The sequence below is a fragment of the Copadichromis virginalis genome, linkage group LG12 (genome assembly GCF_057382275.1).
Source record: "Copadichromis virginalis isolate Kocher_CV1m ecotype Utaka linkage group LG12, C_Virginalis_male_GT1.1, whole genome shotgun sequence".
NCBI lineage: Eukaryota > Metazoa > Chordata > Actinopteri > Cichliformes > Cichlidae > Copadichromis > Copadichromis virginalis.
Genome location: NC_140629.1, coordinates 37783094 through 37809613, shown reverse-complemented (window position 1 = coordinate 37809613; position 26520 = coordinate 37783094). Strand labels below are relative to the sequence as shown.

Genomic DNA, 26520 nt, shown 5'->3' with positions numbered 1-26520 from the left:
TTTCTCTTTTCTGCCAATCAGTTCATGAGAAAAAGTACATCAGTCGTGGGGAAGCAGTGGCACCAGCGACTCAGTCCAAACTGTCCAGAGTCAGCAGCGGCTTCGGCCTCTCCAAGCTGACCGGCGTCCGGCGCAACAAGAAGGAGAACAGCCTGAATAAGAACAGCCTGTCTGCACAGGTACACGGAAAACAACAAGCACACATACACACGATTTCTTACTTACGTGTACTCTCTGAGTCTGAGCGCTTCAAATACAGGCTTGTATTTCTGGTCCACAGGAGACTTTCCAGTGGATGTTCACACACATCGCTGTTGTCCGGGACTTGGTGGCCATGCAGTACAAGGAATATCAAGAGGTAGTGCATCTCATCTCCCATTAAGGTTGCATACAAAATGTAAGGTGCAGTAACTCCTAGGCTACTGAATAAATAAATGACAGTGTTTCATATGGAAACGAGTTCAGATGTAAGTTTTGTTTTGGATTTCTCTTCAGCTAGTTTTCACAGGTGATTTTCTTCTTGTAGTTTTTGTTTTTACTTTATTGTTTTCACAGTTTGTGTCTGTCTTTTCAGTTGTTGCACAATGAGCAACTTACAAAGTTCAGAACAGCTGTAAAAAGTTGTGACTCACAGCCACGCTGCCCTCCTGTTCTCAGTAAACATTCAGCAGATGTGCTTGTTGTAAAGGCAAATGTGATGAAAAACTAAAACTGAAGGCTTTAAGTTATTTTATTAGTTTCTGTAAATGCACAAACACATCGAATTTAGCTATAACAGCCTTGCACTCATGCTTGCTAGTGTTTGTACTCATCCTGGATGGTTTTAAGCTGTGATCACACAGATCCTGCATCCATACATGTGGTTACCAGGTGGGAACTTTCTGTTGGTCCTGTGCAAAAGTTAAGAACAACTTTGCACAAAGTTTATTTTTGTAAAGTTTCCTTAAGTTATTTCTGTGATCAGCGTCAGCACAAACCAGTGTGCTCTAACAGTGCAGTCTGATGTGACTGCAGGACCACATAGAAACTCTGGACGGCTACATTTCACAGCCCAGTGTTGCAGTCGTGACATTTATAATTCATAGCAGTATTTTTTCAAGTGACTCACCGCACTCTTGCTTCGTCCATCCTCTCCGTCTCGCAGCGGCAGCAGAATGCCCTCAAGTACGTGACGGAGGAGTGGGCATCCATCGAATACGAGCTGCTGCGTGAACGAGGCCTCTGGGGCCCGCCAATCGGCTCCCACTTGGACAAGTTTATGCTGGAAATGACGGAGGGGCCCTGCCGAATGAGGAAGAAGATGGTCCGCAATGACATGTTTTACATCCACTACCCGTACGTCCCAGAGACGGAGACCAACACCAACTCAGCACAGGTACTCTGCTTTAAATCGGCATTCACACGTTCCCACAAACCCCTCCAGGACTTTAGCAGATATGAAAGGACTCGTGGTAAATATTCATTTGAGGAATGACATTAGCAAGACGAATTAAAATCTAAACTGCACCTTTTTTACACCCAGGAGAAAACCTCTGGCTCCATAATATCTCAGTTTTCTCCAGTTTAATTACGAGACAGAGATGCAAATTAAATATGACAATACCGTAAAGAGAGGCATGCAGCCAGCGTAATGTCGCCCATGGTTTGTGTTTCTATTTTTAAGCCTGAGGTTAAGCGTTTAGACTGTCGCTGTCAACAAACTACTGACTGTAATACTATCGAGAAAGTGTTGGGGTCATAAATCAAATGTGCAGTAAAGTCATTTTTTAAATAGACTTAAATACTTGGTTTAAAGCACGTCAGCATTTTCTTCCCTTTTTAAATCCAAAGGTTACATTTACATACACAAAAAGACCTGGGGCACCTACACACTACACGTGCCTCTGCCATGGAAACCCATACCATGAAGCTCCCTGAGCAGGTTTGGAGTTACTGGGATCCTCTCCACACAGACACCATTGATGTAGATCAGGGGTGGGGAACTCCAGGCCTCGAGGGCCGGTGTCCTGCAGGTCTTAGATGTGTCCTTGATCCAACACAGCTGATCTAAATGGTTAAATTACCTCCTCAACATGTCCTGAAGTTCTCCAGAGGCCTGGTAATGAACTAATCATGTGATTCAGGCGTGTTGACCCAGGGTGATCTAAAACCTGCAGGACACCGGCACTCGAGGCCTGGAGTTCCCACCCCTGATGTAGATAAACATTTTCCCGTTTCTACTTTTGTTGCTCCCGCCCCAAACACATCTGGCGAATGAGACAGACTGAACATTCTCACTTGGTTTCTTGGTTTGTAGTGAAGTGTTTTGGTTCGTGTGTAGTTTGAATTTTTCTCTGTGTGGAAACAAACAAAATAACAGGGAAAAGCCAAAAGTTTACAAACTGATCAACTGATTCAGATCAGAATAAACTATAGGTGTGAAAACACCCATACTTCCAGACGTTCACCGACAGTAGTGCAAGTCCATGTCCACAAATTCAACAAGTGTGTCAACTAAGCAGCCGAAAGCATAACAAAGGACACCAAAGTCACAGTGAGCTACACTGTGACAGCATGAAATGCAGCCAAAGTGAAACAATATCAAAGAGAAGAGGCTGAAACTGAATCTCACAGTTGGACTGGCACGAGCATTTGTTTGAACACATGGCAAAGAAAGTATTTTAAGCATTTTCAATAAAACATGGCAAAGAAATCCAGTTTGTTTCTTTTTGAATTGAATTGAAAATGTCCTTCTTGGTGTCTGTAACTTCAGCCAATCCCCTGCAGAGCAGCAAACACTCCTTAAATAGAGCTGTAGGATGAGCTCATCGCTTCCCTGTGAGGCAGTGACACAGCCGGTGGCTCACTCTCCCTATCACTGAGACACATTTAGCTTTGTTTGCTCTACAAACAATCCCTCCTCTCTGTTTGCTCGCGGGTGCCTCTCTCCACTCCACAATAATTTATTTGGTCATGAAGATTCAGAGAACGCTTCAGGGATTCCCAGTTTTTTGTTTTGTTTTTAACTTTTTTCTGTTTCAACATTCAAGCTTTGAGTTGACTGGCTTGGTGTGACCCTCAAAAGATGAAATCATCCAGCAGTGCTCAAATGGAAACTACGCGCATAAAAAACAAACCTCCCTGTTCCTGAGGATGCCCTTTAGGAGTTCAGATTAAGAGTTCATGAACACTTTATGAAGAGTCTCCTTTGATGCCTTCTGGAAAGAATTTAATTAAGTCCAAATTCTCCGCGGCTTGGTTGCTAATGTATAATTTAATCATGCTCGAGGAGCAGTTGCAGCTTGATAAAGCCCCGTTCTTGTGCCATGGACTTGAATACCATTGCTTGCCGTTTTCACTTTAAGCGTTGGAGCTCATTTGTTTTGGCTTGCCTGCCTTGTTTGGCCATTATTGGAGGACACGCCCCCCACACTGAAGATTTTTCCATTTGATTCCACTTAAATGTTCTTGTTAGGAACAACCAAAAACACATAAAGCTAATTTAATGACCCCGTGGTTTAATTTAGTTCACTTCTCATTAGACAGTTCCAGTTCACAACAACAGTCATCTCAAGTTGTTTTATATAGCGAGGCGCAGCCTCTACAGTACAGAGAGAACCCTAACAGTTAGACCATCACTATGAGCAGCGTGTGGTGGCAGTGGAAAAGAAGAACTCCCTTTTAACAGGAAAAACCTCCAACAGATCGTCACAGTTGAGTGTGAGAGGACAAAGAAGAGAAAGGACATCAGGGAGGAAAAAGCTAAACTTTAACTAGAAAAACACATTTTTCAGTGCTCTGCAGTAAAATTCCAGCATTCCTGTCCTTTCCTGTCCTCTTTAGTAACATATAATAAAAAATAATCAGTGAAAAAAAATAAATAGAAAATTAAGTCAAAATTTCAGTCTTTTATATTCACTACTAGTGAAAACTTTGGACACACCTTCTCATTTAATGGTTTTTCTTTATTTTTACTACTTTCTTCACTGTAGATACAAACTTAAGACATCAAATATATGAAGCAAGATATATGCAATTATGTAGCAAAGAAAACAATTGATAAATAACTTTAAATGTGTTTTATATTTAAGATTCCCCAAAGTAGCCACGCTTTCCTTTGCTTCTACAAACCCTCGACTTTCTCTCAATGAGCTTCATGATGTCGTCACCTGAAATGGTTTCACGTCACAGCTGTGCCTGTCAGGCTTCATTTGTGGAGTTTCTCGCCTTCTTAATGAAGTTGGTACCATCAGTCGTGTTGTGCAGACGTCTAGAAGTCCCTATTTGACAAATGTTAGAATTTATATTATGGCAGGAACCAGTCAGCTAAGTAAAGAGAAACAACAGTTCATCATTACTTTAAGAAGTTCAAGGTCAGTCAGTCCAGAAAATTGCTAAAACTTTGAATGTGAATGTAAATAATCATGAAAATAAAGAAAAACCATTAAATGTGAAGCTGGTCGTGTATCTCACATGAATGGTGCTGAATTAGCCCCTCTGTAGTTGTACGTATGGTTGGAATAGAAGAAGCCACTAACTTTGAATGGATGATAAAACTCGACCAAACACACACTTTTCAATTATTTCTTCCACTATTTTCTTCTTTTTTACATATTGATGTGACATAAAAAAATTAGAAGAGAAACAGCAAAAAAACTATAAATCTGCCATATCAATGCTTTGACAAAAGGAAACATAAACTTCCTTTGCAAAAGTTCTGGTGTTGAAATTTGGCTCAAATTTGGACTCAAACCTTGTAAATATTTCTCCCAATTAAAATCTAAAAATGTTCTTTTTTTACATTTAATTAGCCTCTCCAGACTTTGTGGTCATGCCAAAATGTGGTCCAGGGGATGCGCAGTACCAGGAACTACCACAAAGGTGACTCGGGCAGATATTCAAATGCCCACCTGTGTGTCTGTGGACAGGGTGTGACAACATGAATAACATGGTACCAGTGCATTTGGCTTTAACTCTGGGAGTGGAAGAATGAAGCAGGCTGCCTGTGGGTGTGAAATCTGAAATACAGCACAGGCTGAACCACGTCACCACTTCACTGCGCTATTGCAGCAAGTTTCTGCCCTGTGTGATGCTCCTCTCACTGAAATTCTTGCAGCGTCACGCAGGAGCCGTGCAAGGCATCGTCAATATATCGACCTTTTATTTTGATCCATAGAATATAAAGATGAAGAATAACTAACTGAATCATGTGTTTTGTGTTTTGACGCTGACAAAGCCAAATTTTTTAAGTCTAATCAAAGTGGAGTCATGCAGTGCTACATGGTCTCACCTCCTCCTCTCCTCCCCAGAAACCTCTGCGTTACCGCCGCGCCATCAGCTACGACAGTAAGGAGTATTTCATGCGTTTGCTGTCCGGAAACCCCGGCATGTACCAGCACTCTGTAGAGCACAGCACCGAGGGAGAGACCACGCACCAAGAGCTGGAGCACGGAGAGGACACCATCGCTAAAGTCAAAGGTAAAGAGACGGCACTGTGGCACTGATGCTGTTAGACGTAGAGTAAGATTCAGAGAAATCCTCATTTGGCCTTCCTTTCTAGTGTTTCATCTTCTGAATGGATTCAGGAGTTCTGTCCTTCTCTGTGGGCTGATTCGTTTCTATCTTAAGTAAGGAGGTGTTGCCTGTATGTAACACTGTGTTTGCACTGTGCTCCTCAGGCCTGGTGAAGGCTCCACTGAAGAGGTCTCGGTCCACAGCGGACGGTGCAGATGAGGACAGTCAGGACCAGCTTCAGGAGCAGCTATTAGAGTCAGGAGGCCCCGAAGAGGAGCAGAAGACTGACAACACGTCCCTGCTGAGACTCTTGGAGGAGGGAGAGAAGGTCAGTCCGAGGGAAGCACATAGATATGACTGGATAATTAACATAGTAGTAGAATCATAGTGTTTTACACCTGAGCGATTCCTGTGCTGCAGGTGGCGCATTTCAGCCAAATACACTGTTCAGTATTGACTGGGAACTTTGTGACGATTCATCAAATGATTGCACATAGTTGTTGCAGAATTGTGACACGGTGTCTTTAGCGAGTTTGGACTGGACATGTTTTCCCATTTCTCCAGTTTGTGCAGGAACATCTAATCTTGCTGCAGCAGTCAGATTTTTTCGCTTTGGCTAGTTGGCAGCGTGTGACAGAGAACTTTGGTTGTCTTTCCAATTCCTTTGCTTTACAGTCACACACGAGCAAACTGCATCTTAGATTTCTAAAGTTTTAGATTTCAAGTTTCACGTCCTCTGTTATTGACTTTATTTATGTGATGAGGTATTGCACTGCGTGTCCAGTCCCAGGATCTCATCTGATAAAAAGACCTTTTAAACAACACACACACACACACACACACACACGCACACGCACACACAGTATAAAAGATATAACCTCCAGGTCTGAAAAGTGCCTTGAACCTGCATTCTTCCTGATGGACAGCAGGGGGCAGCCTCCCTGGTCCAAAAACAAGTGTGAATGTATAGCTCTATAGACTCGTGTTTGCTAATACCTCAGCAGCACCTTAATATTGAGTTTACTTCATGAACTATGGTTCCTTTTAGAGTGAAGTAGATGATAAAGCAGGTTAGGATTTAGGGCATGCCCACCTGGTGAATGACTGCCCTCTCACTGCCACGTTTCTCAGGCAGATCTCACTCATCGTTATCCAGTTTGAAAACACCAAGATGATGTGACGGTGGCTACCGCCGTCTTTTATATACAGTCTGTGAGCACACTACAAAATTATTCCTGGGACTTGTAGTTTTTAAGATATATTTAAGTATATATAAGCATACATAAGTAGTTGGATGAATCAGCTTTACTTTCAGGCACATGACATTTTCATCTATTTTCATCGCAAATTATTGTTTTGTTTTGTTTTTTGTTAACCTTAAAGTAAGAAGGCATCTGTTAAAGCTTTAAACTCCCTGCTTGATGTTACTGAAATATTGTGAGACCAAGGATCATTCCCACAGGAGTGACACTTGTGCAGGATTGTTTTATGTAGTATTTCTTGTCAAGGAGAACAAGCGTAAATGCATGTGCTACCTCGACGTATTGTTTCCTAGCGTTGAAGTTTATTTATAGCCGGGCATATCGGTAATTCTGTGACCTGCATTTTAAAATTCCAGGAACAGAGATGGTAAACACATTGACGAGCTAAGTCGAGGAGGTCACAGAGTCCGTGTCTTGGAGTGCTGGACGAAGACTGTGTATAAAAGATGGGCTTAGCCGCTGACGCATCGGTCATCTTGGCATTTTGAGACTTCTTACTGACGATTTGTTATCCAATCAGGAAAAGTGCTCGCTGAGGTCACAGAGTAGGGCAGCCTGTTCAGAGACTCCAATACAAACTGGTCTCTTTGCAGCCGGAGAAGTCGTCTTTGCTGCCCAATCAAAAAGCGAGTTTCTCTCTATACTGTCTGTCAAATAATAAGACCTGCATTAAACAAGCAAAATAAAAATGTAACCAGATATTTGTGACATTTCAAAAGGAAAAATTAGTGAATCAAAGCTTTTTAAGAAGAGGTTGGTCTGATCATGACGTACCTGTATCACCTTTACACGTCCCTGAGTCGCGCTTTCGAGATGTTTTGTCAGTTTTTACAAGAAAGATTAATTATTAGCTTTCTGGGCTCACGTGCCTCTAAATGACTGTAGTGTTTCTGCTCAGATGGAGCATTTGATCAGAGGTTTTACTCAAAGCTACTTCTCCAGTGGAGAAAGTACACTCATTTACTTGTTCCATGTTCAGAGGAAATTCAGCTGGGGGGCTTTCCTTTGTGTAATTGACCTCTCTAAACTTTAGCTAATTAGCTGTTGTGCGTTCCAGATTCAGCACATGTACCGCTGTGCCAGAGTGCAGGGTCTCGACACCAGCGAGGGTCTGCTGCTGTTTGGGAAGGAGCACTTCTACGTCATCGACGGCTACACCATGACCGTGTCCAGGGAGATCAGGGACATCGACACGCTGCCACCCAAGTAGGTTCACGCCTCTGTATCCGTCCCTCACCTGACGGGGGACGCGGGATCGGCACTTTCTTTCTCTGAATAAAGGATGACATCATTCCCGTGGACGCTGCAGTGGAAATTTCTGCTGCTGGGATGATGTAATGCTGCCGATGGAGCATGCGCTGTGAAAGTCCGCAAAGCTTTTCTCATATTTATTGTTTTGTGGAACTTGCTCAGCCCGTTCCTTTGAGATGCTGCTGGAAAATAACCAAAAAAGGGAAAAAGGAGCAGATGTCTCCCAGACTTTGTGGTGTGTCCCTCGGGTTGTTTTGGTGTTTTTACCCCCCCCTAAGCTTCCCCACTGTCCTGTACCAGCACAGAGCTGAAATCATACGCCAATTAGCTGATGATTTATTCAAGACACGCTCTTTTGTTAGCTGAATGCTTTTTTGATTTCAACTCAACTTTGAAGTTTTTGGAGTGATTTAAAGATGCACTACCAGCTAGTTTGATCCATTACGGATGTATGTGTTTATTCATTCTCAGCCATGTCACGGGAATGTACCCACCGCAAACAGGGGATTAAAATTTGAGTGGATCTTCTCTTGAGTGGGTTGTGTGTTTTTTCTCCAGTATGCACGAGGCCATCATCCCCAGAGGAGCGAGACAAGGACAGAGCCAGTTAAAGAGAACCTGCAGCATCTTTGCCTACGAAGACATTAAGGAGGTTCACAAGAGGCGCTACCTGCTGCAGGTCAGCATGCACGTGTCTCGCACACACACTGCATGCACCATTACATGCTTTCTTTTAATATAGGAACTGACAGGATAATTAAGTTGAGTAGTTTATAGGGAACTTACTTTGTTTTTCCTTTTTTCTGTCTTTTATACTATAACAGAGCTGGATGCTTCTATTAAACATGGCTTTTCAAGGTTTTTTTCTACTCTTGGCTCTGTATGATGTCATTTAATAAGTGCAGGCAAACAGAAGGAATCTGGCTTAAAGGGAAAGTAGAAGGAGCTAAAGTGAGTTTATGGGCTGGTGTTAGATAAATTAGGATCATTTTGAACAGTGAATCATGCAGAACTACTCTCTGAGTCCAAAAGTAAAAATATGGAGCTGGAAATGATGATGATAGATCATCTGTAAACGTTTTGGGCTATTTATTCACATTTTTTCCTGACTCTCATGTATGCCATCGTCTTCTTTCAGCCCATGGCAGTGGAAGTCTTTTCAGCGGATGGGAGAAACTACTTGCTAGCCTTCCAGAAAGGAGTTCGCAACAAGGTTTACCAAAGGTACTGAATACATATGTAAAGCAGCAGCTTCTTGACTCACATTTCAATCACAGAGTTTAATTAAACTTGTCATTTTGTGCTCTTTTCAACACTCACACGCTGCAAGTGATCATTTCTTACTGTTTTAGGAGTTGTTGTCAGGGTGGAGTTATTTTCAGTGATAATCTGGTTCTACTGGAGAGCAGTGATCAGCTGTGATTCAGTCTGTTGTCGTGATCTCTGTTGAGGAGAAGGATTTTGCCGAAATTGATGTTGCTGCTCATATAAAGCTTTTTTTCTCTCCCTGTAATGCCGGTATATCACCGTTGTTGTCAGGTTGCATGAGTCTCTGTGCGCTGTAAAGACATTAATAGGTGGTGTTTGATTCTTCTAGGTTCTTGGCGGTGGTGCCCTCGCTGGCTGACAGCTCTGAGTCCGTTTCAGGCCAGAGACCCAACACCAGCGTGGAACAAGGGTACATCCACCTTCACATCATATCATTTTTATAAATAATAGATTCTGACCTCTGTAGTTAAGTCTCAACACAATGACTCTACAAACGTAAAATCACGAGTGCATGATTAATAAAAGTCCACTGAGCTGTTTAAACGACTCATCCTCTCTGTCCTGGTTTGTGTCAGATCTGGACTTCTCAGCACGCTGGTTGGTGAGAAGTCAGTGACTCAGAGATGGGAGGTAAGAACCTGAATTTGTTAGTCTGACTTCAGATTTGAAGTAAAGCACACGGCTCAACAACATGTGTTTGTGTGCATTTGTTCTGTAGCGAGGAGAGATCAGTAACTTCCAGTACCTGATGCATCTGAACACCCTGGCCGGACGCTCCTACAACGACCTGATGCAGTATCCGGTGTTCCCCTGGATCCTGGCCGATTACGACTCAGAGGTGCCTGAAGATTTTATCTGCTGCTGTTTTAATGTTTCCGTGTCCACAACAGAAAATACCCCAGTTTTGATATGAATGCCACCGGGGGCAGTGCGGTGATTTCATGATGTTTGGGTTGCTTTTGGTCACCAGGAGCTGGACCTCACCAACCCAAAGACATTTCGTAACCTCGCCAAGCCGATGGGCGCCCAGACTGACACCCGGCTAACGCAGTACAAGAAGCGGTACAAGGACTGGGAAGACCCCAACGGTAAGGAAAGGAGACCATCAGATAACGTTTCTCTGTGAGCAGATATGTGTGTTAATATCATCTACAGACTTTTAGTACCACAAACTCGCTATGTGGGTCCTCCTGCCTACAGGAGAGGCCCAGAAAAAACATGCAGAGTGAACTGAACCTGAGCTGTCGTCACCCACCCAGCAGACGGGTGGGTGACGACTGTCTCAGACCCAGTGGGATTAGACTGTAACCTGCCAGCTCCTGAATGTGTGATGCTTCCTGCACCAGCATATTTTTTGTTGGAGTCATGTATAACATTTATTTAGATTTATTTCTGTACTAAATATGAAATTAAAAAAATACACGGTACTGGTCTATATCATTAAGCTCTTTTTGCCTTGCCAGGTGAAACCCCGGCGTACCACTACGGCACTCACTACTCGTCAGCCATGATTGTGGCCTCCTACCTGGTCCGGATGGAGCCCTTCACACAGATTTTCCTCAGACTTCAGGTTTGACGAGTTTCGACTCTACTGACAGTTCAGCTTGAAAACTAAAACATGTAATACAACTCCAACCCTCTATTCCAGGAGGGGTTTTTAAAAGTTATATATAGTTACATTTGATTTACTTATATTTTTTTTACATATTTTGCAGAATCAAGTCTTTCATTATAAGTAATATTTTATTTGTTTAATTCAACTTTATTTCCAACTTTATATAGAAAAAGCTAAATGTCTTAGTTCCCCTCTTCTTGTTTAACTTGTTATGCCCCATAAAAGAGCAAGTCAGAAAACTCCAGAGGACAGTGAAACCACATTAATAACACAGTACTGGTATTGTTATTTTTTTGTTTGCTGGGCTCTCTTTGCATTTCCTGGGAGTTGTGCCTTCTCTACTTTTAATTCATAGAAATAATTCTTTTTGGGGGCTAAAGTGTGTCTTTGTGTGAATAACAGGGAGGACACTTCGACCTGGCTGACAGGATGTTCCACAGCGTTCGTGAAGCCTGGCTCTCTGCTTCCAAACACAACATGGCCGACGTCAAGGAGCTCATCCCGGAGTTCTTCTATCTGCCCGAGTTCCTGCTAAACTCCAATAACTTTGACCTGGGTCAGTATCAGAGTCACAGCTGATCGAAGCACTGTTTAAAAACTGATTGGGATCGTTCACTGCTTTGTTATTAATGCTTTTTCTTTTGCTTTTCATGCACCAGGTGCCAAGCAGAATGGGACCAAACTGGGTGACGTCATTCTCCCAACCTGGGCTAAGGGCGACCCCCGGGAGTTCATCAGAGTCCACAGAGAGGTAGGAGATCAGCTCTTCTTGGCTGGTTTTACTCTGAGTGATTTTGAATCCGCCCTCACGGTCGACGCGTCCTCTGTCCCGGCTGCAGGCGTTGGAGTGCGACTACGTATCGGCCCACCTCCACGAATGGATCGACCTGATTTTCGGCTACAAGCAGCAGGGCCCTCCGGCTGTGGAGGCGGTCAACGTCTTCCACCACCTCTTCTACGAGGGTCAGGTGGACATCTACAACATCAACGACCCGCTCAAAGAGACGGCCACCATCGGCTTCATCAACAACTTCGGACAAATCCCCAAACAGGTCAGACAGAAGCGTGTTCATTTTAACCCTTTTCTAAGGAGGGTGGATCCTCTTATTTTACCTGATCTGGTTCCTGTTACATTACAAACATTGATGCATTACAGACTCATTTAACGTGCTGTATACTACGGTTGGTTTCTTGCCTTTAACTGGGTTTGAGTAGATGTTGAAATCTCGCTGTCGAATCATTGGTCGTTGATGTTTGTGTTTCAGCTGTTCAAGAAGCCCCACCCTCCTAAACGGGTACGCAGTAAAGCCAACGGCGACGTTGCCGGCGTTCCTCCGAGCTCCAACAGCGACAAGATCTTCTTCCATCACTTGGACAATCTCAGACCTTCTCTTGCACCAGTTAAAGGTACGCACGCACATCATGCGGTCAATTAATTGCTCACAGTGTTGCTCAGTAAACAGGATGCATGCGCTACTGATTGCTGTGTAAACAAAGCTTCGTGGGGTCTGTTTGCGAATACAAGGTGTGTAACTCCTTTAAATTCACACTTCTTCGTGCGTGCGCGTTGTTTTCCAGAGCTGAAAGACCCTGTGGGACAGATTGTGCCCACTGACAAGGGCATCCTCGCTGTAGAGCAAAACAAAGTTCTGGTTCCTCCCACCTGGAGCAAGACCTTTGCCTGGGGTTACGCCGATCTCAGCTGCCGCCTGGCTAACTATGACTCCGACAAGGTCAGTAGTGAGAAGTTATCCTGACAGCCAGTTCCTCATAGGTTTAAACTACTCAAACACCTTTTTATCTCCAGGATGTAGTCTCTATGTGTGAGTGACCCCCATCCTTTTTTTTTTTATAATTCAAGTATTTATTAGATTTTGCATTTTATAACAGCAAATACAGAGATGCAACAACCAAACGCAAGAAGCAAACAAACAAAAACAAACAAACAAAATAAATAACTAAAAAAATAATAATAATAAATAAATAAAAATAAAAAACAAACAAACAACAACAAAAAAAACACAACGAAACAAAACAAAACAAGTGAGTTTTTAACATATGTTGTATTAAACTCAAATGTCCAAGTCAGGTAGACATGTAGGTGCAAAAATTGTCCCACTGTTCCAGCGCAGCTTCTGTCACATGATGTATTTTTCCCAGCATCTTTTCGCACGCAACATTCCCAATCATTCTATCTTTCCACATTTTAAGCGTTGGAATATGAGAGTCCTTCCAGTGTTCCAAAATGACACGGGCACATGTTACCAATGCAGTACTTAACACTCTAAACTGGTGTTTACTTAATTGCGGCACCTCTCCTTTGTCTCCTAGTAAACATAATTTAGGTGATCTGGGTAGGTTACAAAGTGTCCCCCCCTGCAAATAATTCAGTACAGTGTTCCAAACTGGAAAAACCAGCGGGCATTCCCGGAGGGCATGTATCAGAGTACCTTTGGCTTGTTGGCATTTCCAACACAAGTCATCTCTACCAATCCCCATTCTATACAGCCTTGAAGGAGTATAATAGTATCTGTTAAGAATTTTGTATTGAATAAATTTTCCCCTGGCTTCCCTAATGTATAATCCATTGTTCGACAATATAGAATCCCATGTATCTTCATCCATTGTACACCCTAGATCCCTTTCCCATACTTTTAGTGACCCCCATCCTTTTACAGATGTTGTGTTTGCCGACTTCTTTTCTCAGTAATTGTGGATTAAGTTCACCTAATTTAAAAATGAGCCACTGTACGTGTTTGCTACTCGTTTCACCTTGAGGATTCCTAGTAAACGTGGAAAAAAGTAAAGGCACCGTTTCCCCCTGCTGGTGTTTCACTAAAAATGCATTTTACATGAGATCTGCAGCCATTAAAGAAGCTTTTAAATCACTAAAGCTACATCTGATTTGTACTGTATATATTCTGTTTTCCTGCTGGCAGCTAGAAAGAAGACGTTCTTCAAGCTGAAACAGATTTAGATTTTAATTTGGTGACACTTTCTCATGCTCAGAAGCACCTTTTCATGTCTGACCCCAGCTGGGGTTTGCAGCTGGTTTTCTCCTGCCTGTTTTCTCAGTTTGTTGCCTCGTTGCTGCGTGTCTGCAAGAGTATTTGTCTAGACCCCAGACGGTGTCGTGATAGATAATTGGGAGGTGTCCTTCCTCTCTTACAGCCGCCTACATCATTACAAATACTCAGCTTCACCTGACTCAATTGATGCCTCTTGTTTAAATGCATCAGAATGAATAACCAATGAATGGAACGCTTGAAGATAACAGTCCCGAGAACAGAAGCTGTTACTGTCGTGGATCTTTTCAGTTTTCCACAAACGGATTTGAATGCTCCATCTTGTTTCAGGCGCTGGTGGTGTACGAGTGTCTGTCAGAGTGGGGCCAGATCTTCTGTGCCATATGTCCAAACCCAAAGCTGGTTATCACCGGCGGCACCAGCACCGCCATCTGTGTGTGGGAGACGGGAACCTCAAAGGAGAGGGCAAAGTCACTTACGCTCAAACAGGTAAATGAACACAAAGAGACGCAGTGCAGGTTCGTGCAGCAGCTGCACTTCAGTCATCAAACTTTAAATTATCCTAAAGCAGAAAACATTTATAGAAACCTGGCAGCACTCTCAACTGTGCGAGGTCCAACCAATCAGAAGGCTAGGTCAAAGCTGAACACGGTGTGCTTCAGAGGAAGGATAGTGGACTGTTTCTCCTGTGACTGCCAAAGTTCATCAATGACAGCTTAATCCTTGTAGGGTTTAATTAGTTTGACCCATGAAATTAGTTTGATGGGTTCGTGTTTCTGCTGAGTTCATTCAGCACAAACGTTAATCTGCAGACTTTAATCTCCCCGCACACTAATGAAACGAGGAAATCCTGCATGTTAAGGTGTTTAAGTTTCTTGATGCCATTGCGTCTCCCGTGTCGTGTGATATCTTAGGCGCTGCTTGGCCACACGGACGCCGTGACGTGTCTGACGGCGTCTTCGGCGTACCACATTGTCGTCAGCGGCTCACGGGATCGAACTTGCATCATCTGGGACCTCAACAAGCTCTCCTTCGTCACGCAGCTCAGGGGGCACCGAGCGCCCGTCTCGGCTCTGTGCATCAATGAGCTGACGGTAAGTTTGTCCTCCGTCACACGTGGAACAGAGAAACTGTGGGTGTAGTTTGGATCGTTTACGACACGACGTGTGTTTGTGTTTGCACAGGGGGACATCGTGTCCTGCGCGGGCACCTACATTCACGTGTGGAGCATCAACGGCAGCCCCATCGCCAGCGCCAACACCTTCACTGGCCGCAGCCAGCAGATCCTCTGCTGCTGCGTGTCGGAGATGAACGAGTGGGACACGCAGAACGTCATTGTCACCGGGCACTCAGACGGCGTTGTGAGGGTGAGCTCGCGTGGATACACATCCCTCTTTAAGTTTATTAGTCGCTTGTTACAACTCAAACACGTGTTTTCTGTGCTGTTATAAAATGAGTAACAGTCGAGCATTATAACGACAGAACGCTTGTCATTTTTTTCACTTTTTAACTCTAAAAATATTAAATATTGTCTGTGTTATTGTGTAAACACTTACACTATTGTGTACTTCACACACATGAAGAGATGCCAAACTGCCTTTCATTGTTTTTGCAACAATGACAATAAAGAGCTATTCTATTTTATTCTATTCTATAAAAGTATTCCTTGTGCTAAATCTCACAGTTTTGGAGAATGGAGTTCCTCCAGGTACCAGAAACACCTGCTCCTGAGCCTGTAGAGCCAGATGTGCCTGACTGCTGCGCTGACGAGAAGATTGGTGAGTCCTAATAGAAATAAATGAGCTCATTGGAGCTGCTAGATTGAGTCATCAGAACACAAATCACACAATGCATGTCACTATAAAAAATGTAGAAAGGTACAAACTTATCTTGGTCTCACAGAGGGCGGTGAGAGTCACAATGGTGATGATGACAGCAGTGAGTCGGATGCAGACGAGCCCAGTCTGAGCCAAGAGCCCAGAGCGCCACGCAACCCCTCGACAGGTGGAGGCAGCCAGCCGGGTAGCACCGTCCACAGACCCAGAGGTACTTAGATATAAGTTCGTGTTCATGGGGCGATTGTGACGATCGCTCAAGAGTTGGGAGTTCGCCTTGTAATCGGAAGGTTGCCGGTTCGAGCCCCGACAGTCTCGTCGTTGTGTCCTTGAGCGAGACACTTCACCCGTTGCCTACTGGTGGTGGTCAGAGGGCCTGGTGGCGCCAGTGTCCGGCAGCCTCGCCTCTGTCAGTGCACCAGGGCTGTGGCTACAATGTAGCTGCCATCACCAGTGTGTCAATGTGTGTGTGAATGGGTGGATGACAGGTTGTGTAGAGCAATTTTTTTACACACCACTTCAGCCAAAGAACCAATGAGCTTTTGCGATGCTGAGCTGTCTGTCATCCATTTGTCCGTCCGCAAAAATTGCTACTCTTCCTGCAGTATTTTACAGAAGGTCATTCAACAAACACACACTGATCACCTAATGGGTCGTTGTGCTCAAAGTCAAGGTCACAATTGTCATTTTACCGACAATAACCTGTGAATTTTGATGGGCGTCAGCTGGATGAGCTACTGTGCTAATAACATTCTGGTTTTTAGATGGAAGGACCAGCTGTGCATGGCCCCAAAACATGAGAAAAGTCTTCACATCTCTGTAGATGAGGATGAAAGCTGGATTAGTACAGCTCCCAGCTGGTGAACAAACCTCCCTGAGCACAGACCAGCTGTGTTAAAATCTGAATGAGCACACATTCAGATCCAGAACTAACACTAAAATTATCTTACGTGTAAGCAAAGCACAACACATGTTCACTTGTTTGCTACTGGAGTGAACAGCTCGCACTATTGTTAAAGGCGTAGCAGCGTTTTGCCCTCCATTGTCTATGTCAGTCAGACTGAAATCAGTCAATGAGGACATTCAGATTGAAAGATATCTCAGTTTCTGTTGTCAGGCAAGAGCATAAAACTAAAACTTAAATCTTATCATCGGTGTCAGCTGAACTGTGGTGAGCAGCATGTGCTGCGTTGCTCTCATTAGCTGCTGCGCTCTGATGCTCACTTCCTGAAGAGCGTGAGATCAGCAGCGGCTCCGCTGTGAGGCTGAAACATCGAATCCAGAATCTCTGGTCATAGAAATAGAGCAATAATACGACCGCTGTAGATTACCAACACTGATGTTTGTTTTTACTTGTTAATATAAGAACCTTAGTTTGATAAAAGTTATTGTTCCTGCTAATTTTCCATTGATTAATACCCTTAAGGTCCGTCGGCCCGAGCAGGAGCATCTTGGTCGATGGACAGCGGCTCTGACGATTCTCACCGCTGGTCAGACACCCTCAGCATCGACGAGAAGGACGGATTCGTGTTTGTAAATTACTCTGAGGGCCAAACTAAAGGTGCTCACCCAGCTCACTCAGGCCAGGGCTCAGTGCCTCAGCCGCTGCATCCCTCCACCATGGAGGCACGGACATATAACCAGCTCAGGGCAGGTGGGTGTCCAGCAGCTGCAAAAACCACGCTGTGTTTTCATGTTCTAAGTGATTATTCTGCCATTGAAGGGGAGACGACAAATAGATAGGATTAGTCTGCTGATCTAATGACTCACGTTAAAATGTTGCTAGTTAAGTGTTTGTTTTTGTGCGTTCACAGGCTACAGATGGGAGCGCCAGCTGGTCTTCCGGAGTAAGCTCACCATGCACACGGCTTTTGATCGCAAGGACAACGCTCACCCAGCCGAGATCACTTCCCTCGCCATCTCCAAGTAAGAGAGCCGGGTCGAACCAAACCGACAAACAGGAAATGAGTTTCTTTTTGTAAACGCTCGTATTCCTTTGGCACATCTGAAGAATGTCTTGTTTTGAAAATATATTATTCAGTCCAAGCAAATATTTTTGAAAATAAGATATGAAATTGTTTTGTTTTTCTCTTTCTTCCCTCCCGCTTTGGGCTTTCCTCTCTCCAGGGACCACAGTAAAATCCTGGTAGGTGACGGCCGTGGCAGAGTGTTTAGCTGGTCGGTCAGCGACCAGCCCGGCCGTTCGGCAGCAGACCACTGGGTGAAGGACGAGGTGGTGGACAGCTGCTCCGGCTGCACGGTTCGCTTCTCGCTTACTGAGCGACGCCACCATTGTAGGAACTGCGGACAGCTCTTCTGCCAGAAGTAAGATCATTATTCTGCAGTTTTTCCACCTAAGCATGCTTTTATATGTCATTGTCATATCAGAAAGTGTCAGAACAAAATACCATTATAGGTATAAATAAGTATATCCAGACTCAATGTAAGTTTCAGAGATGCAAAATTAACCATTACCATTTCTTCTGGTACCAGTATCAGCACACTACCAGTACATAAATTCTAATTAAAGTTCTTGAAGTTTTAATGGAAGTAACAGTGCTTACATGCTTTAACCCACACAGGTGTTTTTTTTTATTGCACTTCATTTTTTTTTACCTCAGCCTTGTCAGATTTTGGCTCTGGTGTTCCTCAAGGCTCGATCTGGGGTCCTTTGTGTGTTTTTGCTGTGCACGCTACCATTGCACAGCAACAGGCTGTGCATTTTGCAGCTCACTTTTTCCAAGTTTCACTATCTCCAGCAATCACCCGCTGGAGGTTGCCAAGGGGTTGCTGTCAAGTCTCTGGGCCTCTCTGAGGTTTCTGAGATCTTATGCAAATAAAATATTTCATTCTCTGATTTTGTGTGAGTTTAAAAAAGATTATTGGGGTTGTTTGTTTGTTTCTAACGGTTTAAATCATGGCTCACGTCAGTGAATGTGTTAAAATACTCAGCATCATCTTCATTTCTCTTCTGCACTGTGAAAGAAATTCCCCCTTATCTCCCCCCGTGTCACAGGTGCAGTCGCTTCCAATCAGAGATCAAACGGCTGAAGATCTCGTCACCTGTGCGTGTTTGTCAGAACTGTTATTACAACCTCCAGCATGAGCGAAGCGTCGAGGACGGCTGCAGAAACTGAGCTCCACGTCCACCCGCCGCCAGCCCCAAAACAAGCCCCTCCTGAGGACCCGGGAAGCATTTCATTCCTCTATCCGACTTCCCTCTGCATCTCCCGAAACTCCTTCCCCTTTAAACCCTCAGTAACCACGTGCACTGTACCGCACTGACAGGGTGTCGCAGGAGGGAGCGACTCAAGTACGGCGGCGGAGCTCAGCAAAGGAGAAAGGATGTGAACGAGGACAACAGGTCACAAAGAACATGGAAAGAAACTCAGTCCCCACTTTTACCACCGGCACTCACCTGGAGCGGAGGGAAAAAACGCAGCACGCACGAATCAGTCATCCACCATCTTTGCTTAGAGATCGAGAAACAGGCAAAACTCCTTCAGCTTTCACAGCAGGATGATAAAAGACAAAAACTTGTTGATAGTGTAAATAGGTATCACGGCCTTTTTAACTCTAAAAGGAGCAAACACAGAACAAAAGATAAGGTCAATGAAGTAAAAAGAAATGCCTGTAACATAGCGTTGTGACTAACCACTCCTGGCTTTAAAAAAACAGAAAAACGATTGTGTGTAGTCTGCGTCACGAGTCACAGCGAGAGTAACACGGAGGGAGGGAGATGAATGTCCATAATTAATGTCTCTGGGTTGACCGTACTAGTGGGTCTAGTTATGCAAAATGACTTCTTTATAATTTCCCGATCGTTTTGTTGTTTACAGACCTGTGATTTATTCTGAGTGTCAAACCGTCGCCACGCGGACAGAGAGGTTGACTCTCTGATTGTCGTTTCCTCTTTTTTATTGCCAAACTGTTTTCTCGTGTCAGTTATGATGTTTAATTTTTAACATGTCATCTGTTCAGTCCTTTTTTCCCATTTGGAGATTATTTTTTTTAATTTTAGTTACTGCTGCTTTCTGAAGACTACAAACTTTATCGTGTTCAGTTTGACTTTGATCTTTCTTGTTAGAACCATATCACTCCTTTCATTTTGTGGTTCCTTCTGCATTATTATAATTTGTTATTAAGAGAGAGAAAAAAATCGGGTTCATCTTGTGTAAAAAGGTTAAAAGTAACGCACATGCGTCCCGTAACTGCACATTTAGCGTCCATCGTGTCCTTTCTTTTTTGACCGTACAGCTTTAAAGCAGCTTCTTGAATGCACACTATAAAGGGACTTCCTCATGAACTGTGTTTTGTTTTTTTATTTATAGTGTTGGTTTCTATTGAGGATTTGCTGGATTTTTACTCCCCTGTGGCATTATCACAGCAGCTCTCAACACTCGTTATCCTCACTCGCTGGAGCTGCAGCCAAGCACCTTTTTAAAGAGATGTTTCAGAGTATATGTGGACGTTGGAGGAGGTGTAAATAGTCACGTAGGCCGTTGGACTTTTAATAAATCTTGGCGTGTTTTGTCTTTAAAGGTAAAGACTAGGCCAGACAGACTTGCAGAGTATTCTTGCTTTGCTTTTCTTTAGCATATTTTACAGTTGGGTAAAGCTGCAGGAGAGCGAGTCTGTAGGTTTCTTTTCCTACCATTATATCAGTGCTATGACTTCATATTCCATCCTTGTTGCTCCTGCAGTGGATTTTGATGTGACACTTTAGACTGAGAGCATAAAATGAACCTCGTGCCCTTCAGTTCTTGACGTTAATAAACCTTTTGACTTGATCTAACTTGATTGTAGAGTTGATTAATTTAATGTTTTTCAGACGTCTAAATTCATTTGCAGCTTAACTGTTTAAATGTAAAAGGACTTGGATTGTTGCACTAACATAACACGGGACAAACTCAAACCTATGGGGTGTCATTTGTGCCATCAGATTAGTGACTGTCACTTTAACAGTGACCAAAGAACCCCAACAATCAGATGTGACTCCCTGTGAGCAAGAACTTGGCGAAAGTGGAAAGGAAAAACTCCCTTTTACCGGAAGAAACCTTCAGCAGAACCAGGCTCAGGGAGCAGCGACGGTTATCTTATTACTTGAGACCAGAAATTAAAATGACTTGATTCTTCATTTCATCTGAAAAGGCAGAATGTGAAGTACTCAAAGGAGTTCAAACACTATAAAAACATGTTTCTCTGCCCCGCTGAGACAGCGATATCAGAGGTTTTATCTGCTTTCATATTGTTGAATGTAACTTGATCTTTTGACAACACAAATCCATGTTTGGCTCTTTCTGCGTTAAAGACCGCACATCTCCTCTCCCCTCACTCGGTTTGTGGTTCTGTGGGCAAACTGTGCATTCAAGAGCTGCTTTCTTTCTTTCTTTGTACGTCCCACAAGTCTTCAGGCATTTAATGTTCACCCTCACCGCTCCTTGTAATAATAATAATAATATGCACTCATGTTATTGTCCTCCTTTATATCATTCTGCCTTTCTGTACTGTAACTTAGCGTGCAATCATGCCATCCAGCTGAAACGGCCGAGTCGGCTTCTATCAATCGAGGATTCCTTTTGCACCTTCACGTGTACAAAAAGAGGAAAAAAACAGTCAAGTTTTTATCGAATGCAGATTTTCGTTTTAACTGAAAGGTGCATTTCACAGCGGATAAATGAACTGTACAAAGTATTTATGCAATTATAACTGGGTTTAGATTTTCTTTTATATATAATTATTGTGATTTCAGCAAGTTTTGTTACTTGTTGCATGTCTATTAACACAGCTGACTTTCTGTGTCAGTGCATTGTACATGTTTGGCATTAGATTATCTCTCTTTTTTGCTGGATTTATTCTTTTTTTGTTTTTCTTTGAGGCATTGTTTGACCGGTCATACCGAGCGACAGGTTTGTGTACAAAGCCGCAGATCATGACCCCGACTCTGGGTGGACTTTTGTACTCTTTATGGGGGAAAAAATAATTAAGGATTAATCGAAAGCAAAAAAAGAAAGGAAAAAAAAAAAGGAGAAATCTGGATTATTTTGGTGGTCTTGTATTAGACTGCGTTACTACAGTATCTGGTGTGCAATCTGTAATAGCTGAATGTTCCTTGTATATTTGTGTTCACTACATCCTACGAGAGAAAAAACCCACAGTAGAGTAACCTCCCCGTCCCAAAATGTTACAATAATGCAATAGATCTGGTACTTATTCTTTTTCATTTCATTTCAATAAAAAATTGCTGTTTCCCACCAAAGGCATTTGCTTCGTTTCTAAGTTACAGCAACGTCTGAGCTTCTTAACATTTAAAAGATTTAATGACCCTACGCATCCATGACACGCTACTTTCACAGAGGTTAGACAGATCAGTCAGGTTTTTCTTTTTCTACTTTTGGTTCTGTGTGATGTCAGAGGGAGAGGATATGCCTAATATGGTCATGTATTAGGCTACGTTCACACTGCAGGTCTTAAAGCTCAATTCCGATTTTTTGATCAAATCCAATTTTTTTTGTCTGCTCGTTCACACTACAAATAAAAAGTGACAGCAAACGCGCTCTAGTGTGAACGCTCAAAGCGGCCGCATGCGCAAAAGAAGACGTCACACACAACGCACTCTGTTTAGACCCAGACCAAACCGTATTGTTTGACTGATGGCCTTAATATAAAGACTTGTTTCAGACTTTATGTTTCCCAATTTTGCTTTAAGTTATAAAGTTATTTTGTTTTTTACATTTGGCCTAATAATGACCCTTATTGCTGTTTTAGAGGAGCGGTGTTTCAAAGGATAGTTGCAGATTTCTGTCAGAATCTGCAGATTATACAGTACAAATAAAATGTTCACGTTTCTCCAACGTTGTCTTCCCAACACTTTCACTAACATCTACGCTGGATGGCCAGGAAGCGTTCACGATGTCTTCTCCGGCGCGGATAATTGGCGTCTGTCTTGTGTCAGTGATGTAAAAGGCGGATTTAATGCGACATGACCGTTCAAACAGCAGTCGCTTTCTAAAACATCAGATATGTATCGGATTCAGCACCACATACCAAAGTGACCCAGATCAGATTTGAAAATACCGGATTTGTGCCGTTCACACTGTCACACCATGACCGGATATGGGTCGCATAGGGTCAAAAAAGTCGGATCTGATGCGCTTTCGCCTGCAGTGTGAACGTAGCCTTAGAGAGCCAGTGTGAGCCAAATCCTGGACAGGAGAAACTGAAAAAAATTCCCATGATACACTGAGTGCATGTCTTTACTCCCAGCCTTTCACTCGTGCTGTGTTTATGTGCTGCCGTGTTTTTTCCAGTTCTGTTTACTCTCCTTTAATTTGTGTTTTGTCCGGTCTGATGTCAAAGGTCGCCCCATGCTTCTCTTTTCTCTTCTCAGTCCCCAGGAACAGCAAACAGCAGTGCCTGCCTGAGCTATGTTCATTTCCTCTTGGTGAGGTCTTTTCCTGTTCTGGAAAAGAGGAGTTCTTCCTTCCCGCTGTTGCCAAGTGCTGCTCATAAACTAAGAACTAAAACTAAGTTGGTAGAAAAAATACATATGAACTAGACTTGCGACTAGATGACTTTTAGTCTTTGCAATTTGGTCACATTTGTCAGCAGAGGCGGCACTCAGAAGCTTTGATGCAGAGCTTTATTAAGTCTACGTGACTGTCAGTTGAGTCTTGTATTGCTATACTGCACTCTCCTAAACTTGATAAATAGCACCTAGAATAAAGGAAAGAATAAATAAGGTCAAAGTAACAGTGAAATAATAAAAAATAAATGATTCAATGTGATCAGATTATTTGACTTTGCTAATGGTTATTGTTATTCCTGTTAAGAATCTGAAGTAATTAAACAGCCATATGGTTTTAAATGTACTCACTATTGCCTTTTTTCCCTCTTCTGGCCCATTTTGAATCATGATCTTGGCCCATATCTTGTAAATAATTTAAAAGAAATTCATTTTCAAAATTAAGCTGCTGATGAAGCTTCAAGTTCAACAAATAAAACATCAGTAGAGCAAAAATAAATTAATGGCATCTCTTAATTACGTAATTTTCTGCTTGTGATGATAAGAATTGTGATTAAAGGATTGAGAAGAGCATTAGAGTTTTTATACATGTTAAAATATAGAAAGTAAACGTGCTGTTGTGATCTGGTGCTAAAACGGTGACCTGAGTGGGACTGAGGGAGTGAAACTAACTTGATTTGTTCGGGATAACAACGAGACTAAACAGGACTGACTGCGGTGCTGAGCTTTATTTTACTGAAATCGGTGATTGGCGGAAAAAAATGTTTCTTTTAGCGAACCAACAGCACTTTAAAATTACTTTTTAAAAAAAGGGATTTGTGTTTAAATATTTGTTTTAAGTTGTGCCGAGTGCATTTAGTGAACTGAGCAGAGGAAATAACACCAGCGGGGGTCTCCACAAAAATAGTGCAGGCAGGGGTGTGTCTAAGTGAGGACCCCGGTGCTCACTGGTCGTAGATTACCGCAGCATGTGGCAGAGCTGGTCAGCCCGTTATGGACTGACTGAGAGAGAGAGAGAGAGAGAGAGAGAGAGCGTGCGGCACCGCAGCAGACCTGTGTAAAGGCAGACAAACGCACAACGGAAGTCTCGGTGCTTTTACTTCAAAATAAAGGCTCGACTTTAAATGAGCGTCACCTACAGGCTTTGTGTGAGGGTTTTTATACTTCTCCGAGGTTTGACTTCAGCTAATATTTGTACTACTAGGATTTCTCCAGGGGTAAACATGAAATGCAGGGTGTAGGCTTGGTTTACTTTGGAGTCTGCTTATCTTTTTCTTGAACACCCATAAAGTTTCCATAGGTTTCTGCAGGTAATTCTATATAATCCATGGAGTGCTTTGAGTGCTCAAGTTGACTGTAAATATGATATTTAATTTCATTAAAGAAAAAAAAAGAGTTTTGGACAATCTTTTTGATCTGTGCTTCTAAAGTGAGCTCTGAAGTTAAAAAATGAGGATCTTTGACTAGAAATAGATCCAGTATAAAAACAACAGTTTGGGCAGATCTGTGTTGGGTGAACTCATGTTGACATAACAGAAGACCGAAAGTCCAAAGAAAAATACAAAAATATCTGGAAGAAGAGGCACAAGAAAGGAAGAGAAGGACCAGGGGCTTAAGGAGCAGATGTGGAAGATAAAGTCTAAAGTGGTCCCGGTGTTTACAGCAGCATTAGGAGCTGCAGTGGCTCCAGCAGATTCCAGAACTTCTCTGCACAGAAGAGTGGGAACTGTGCAGAATCATCAAACCCCTGCTAGTAGAGGAACCGAGCTTGAGGATCACAAACATAAACTCCAAGGAGGGAAAGAGAGCTTGTAGGGTAATGTGACTTTAAACTGACTGTAGGTGTAAATGTGAGTGTAAATGATTTCTCTCTGTGTTAGCCCTGTGACAGACCGGTAACCTTTCTACCTGTGACAGTCAGCAGCTCCAGCCCAACTCTTAATTGAATGAATGGAAGAAAATGGATATATAGGATTAAAAAAACGAAAATCTACAACATTAGGATGTTTGGATATGTTTTTATATGCTTTAACCTTTATTGAGCAAAACTTGAGCGTCTTTTAGGAAGTCTGCACACGCCGACCAACAGGACTCTGCGTCAAACCATTAAAGGGCTTAAATTTCCAAAGCAAACATCTTAACAGGCGTAAATCAAGAAAATTACATTTTAAGTAGACCTTTTATTTTGAAAGTCCCTACAGAAAGTTGTCTGTCCTTGTTCCGTGAGCTTGTCGGCGGTAGGAGGAGAATAGGGATTGCGGTCATAAACAAACACACGCAGTGGAGTCGGTAGTGTCTGTGGGGCTGTGCAGCAGCACTGGCTGACTTTCAGGGAAGCTGACCTTCTCGACCGGCATCGAGAAATCAGACCGGCTGAAAAAACCCGAACACGAAGAGCGGATTGTCTCCCACTCTCCCTCCCTCCCCTCGGAGTCGGCTTATGTGACACATTCACGTCCCGGCGGAGAAACGAGAGAAATATGACGGAGCTGAGGAAGCGAGGCGGAGGCGGAGCAGACCCTGACAGCGCCGATAATATCAGCGACAAGGTAAGGTGCACCTGAGAACGTGAAAAGACACCATTATCCGTGCGAGACCTCGCCCTGGAAACGAGTCCGGCAGGTTGTCGGAGGCTGAGCCGGGCCGGCCGGGTTGTCAGGTTAGCAGGGGAGCTACATAAGCTAGTTAGTTAGCCGCTTGGCTGCTGTCCGGTAATCCCGAAACAACCGAGACACGGTCACGGAAACGGCTCCGTGCTTTGAAACCACCGTTTGCCTTTTCGGTGTGAGCTCCTCGTCCTTTTCAGTGGCTGTCAGCGGGACAATTTCACAGTGTCACCGTGACACAGACTCATCAATGTCACTCCTGCAGGCTGAAAATTGGATTTGGATAATTACATTACAGTAAACAAACACGCAGAGATCGGAGGGCCTTTAAGCTTCAGTTTACTTTGCTACTCAACACGAGTGATTTTAAAGATTGTTTTGCAGTGATTTGACGTTCAGCTTGTTTATATTCATCATGTGATGTGATGGCTCCACTGATAAAAAAAAAATCCTGTTATATAAACTATACTGTAGAGTAATAGAAAAATAGATTTCTCCATTATTGATCATCCTACCTGAGGTGTCCTCACTCACTTGGTTTGTGGCTTTACTACCAAGTAGTTTGCTTCTGCCCCAAATCCCTTAAAGTAGAATGAATTAGAATTTGAGGACAATGTGAAATTAATCTTTAAAAATAA

The 26520-nt window shown here is 43.1% G+C and overlaps 2 protein-coding genes across 6 annotated transcripts in view; both read left to right on the top strand.

The window, feature by feature from the left end:
- wdfy3 (WD repeat and FYVE domain containing 3) overlaps positions 1-24697 on the top strand; it is a 123532-nt gene extending 98835 nt beyond the window's left edge. For all 5 annotated transcript variants that reach the window (XM_085476414.1, XM_085476415.1, XM_085476412.1 and 2 more), the window contains 27 exons: positions 22-179; positions 281-358; positions 1145-1375; positions 5289-5457; positions 5658-5821; positions 7813-7961; positions 8565-8685; positions 9145-9230; positions 9604-9684; positions 9851-9905; positions 9994-10113; positions 10246-10363; positions 10739-10845; positions 11293-11446; positions 11550-11641; positions 11730-11942; positions 12156-12297; positions 12469-12623; positions 14247-14405; positions 14831-15010; positions 15101-15283; positions 15601-15694; positions 15819-15962; positions 17178-17405; positions 17566-17677; positions 17879-18076; positions 18768-24697. In XM_085476414.1, coding sequence (XP_085332540.1) covers positions 22-179; positions 281-358; positions 1145-1375; positions 5289-5457; positions 5658-5821; positions 7813-7961; positions 8565-8685; positions 9145-9230; positions 9604-9684; positions 9851-9905; positions 9994-10113; positions 10246-10363; positions 10739-10845; positions 11293-11446; positions 11550-11641; positions 11730-11942; positions 12156-12297; positions 12469-12623; positions 14247-14405; positions 14831-15010; positions 15101-15283; positions 15601-15694; positions 15819-15962; positions 17178-17405; positions 17566-17677; positions 17879-18076; positions 18768-18888 — 3812 coding nt within the window. In that variant the 3' untranslated portion in view covers positions 18889-24697. The remainder of the gene's footprint in view (positions 1-21; positions 180-280; positions 359-1144; positions 1376-5288; positions 5458-5657; positions 5822-7812; positions 7962-8564; positions 8686-9144; positions 9231-9603; positions 9685-9850; positions 9906-9993; positions 10114-10245; positions 10364-10738; positions 10846-11292; positions 11447-11549; positions 11642-11729; positions 11943-12155; positions 12298-12468; positions 12624-14246; positions 14406-14830; positions 15011-15100; positions 15284-15600; positions 15695-15818; positions 15963-17177; positions 17406-17565; positions 17678-17878; positions 18077-18767) is intronic.
- Positions 24698-25504: 807 nt separating this feature from the next.
- Positions 25505-26520, top strand: part of cds1 (CDP-diacylglycerol synthase (phosphatidate cytidylyltransferase) 1) — a 32220-nt gene continuing 31204 nt past the window's right edge. Inside the window, exon 1 of the mRNA XM_085476408.1 lies at positions 25505-25825. Within this exon, the coding sequence (XP_085332534.1) occupies positions 25757-25825 (69 nt within the window). The 5' untranslated portion in view covers positions 25505-25756. The remainder of the gene's footprint in view (positions 25826-26520) is intronic.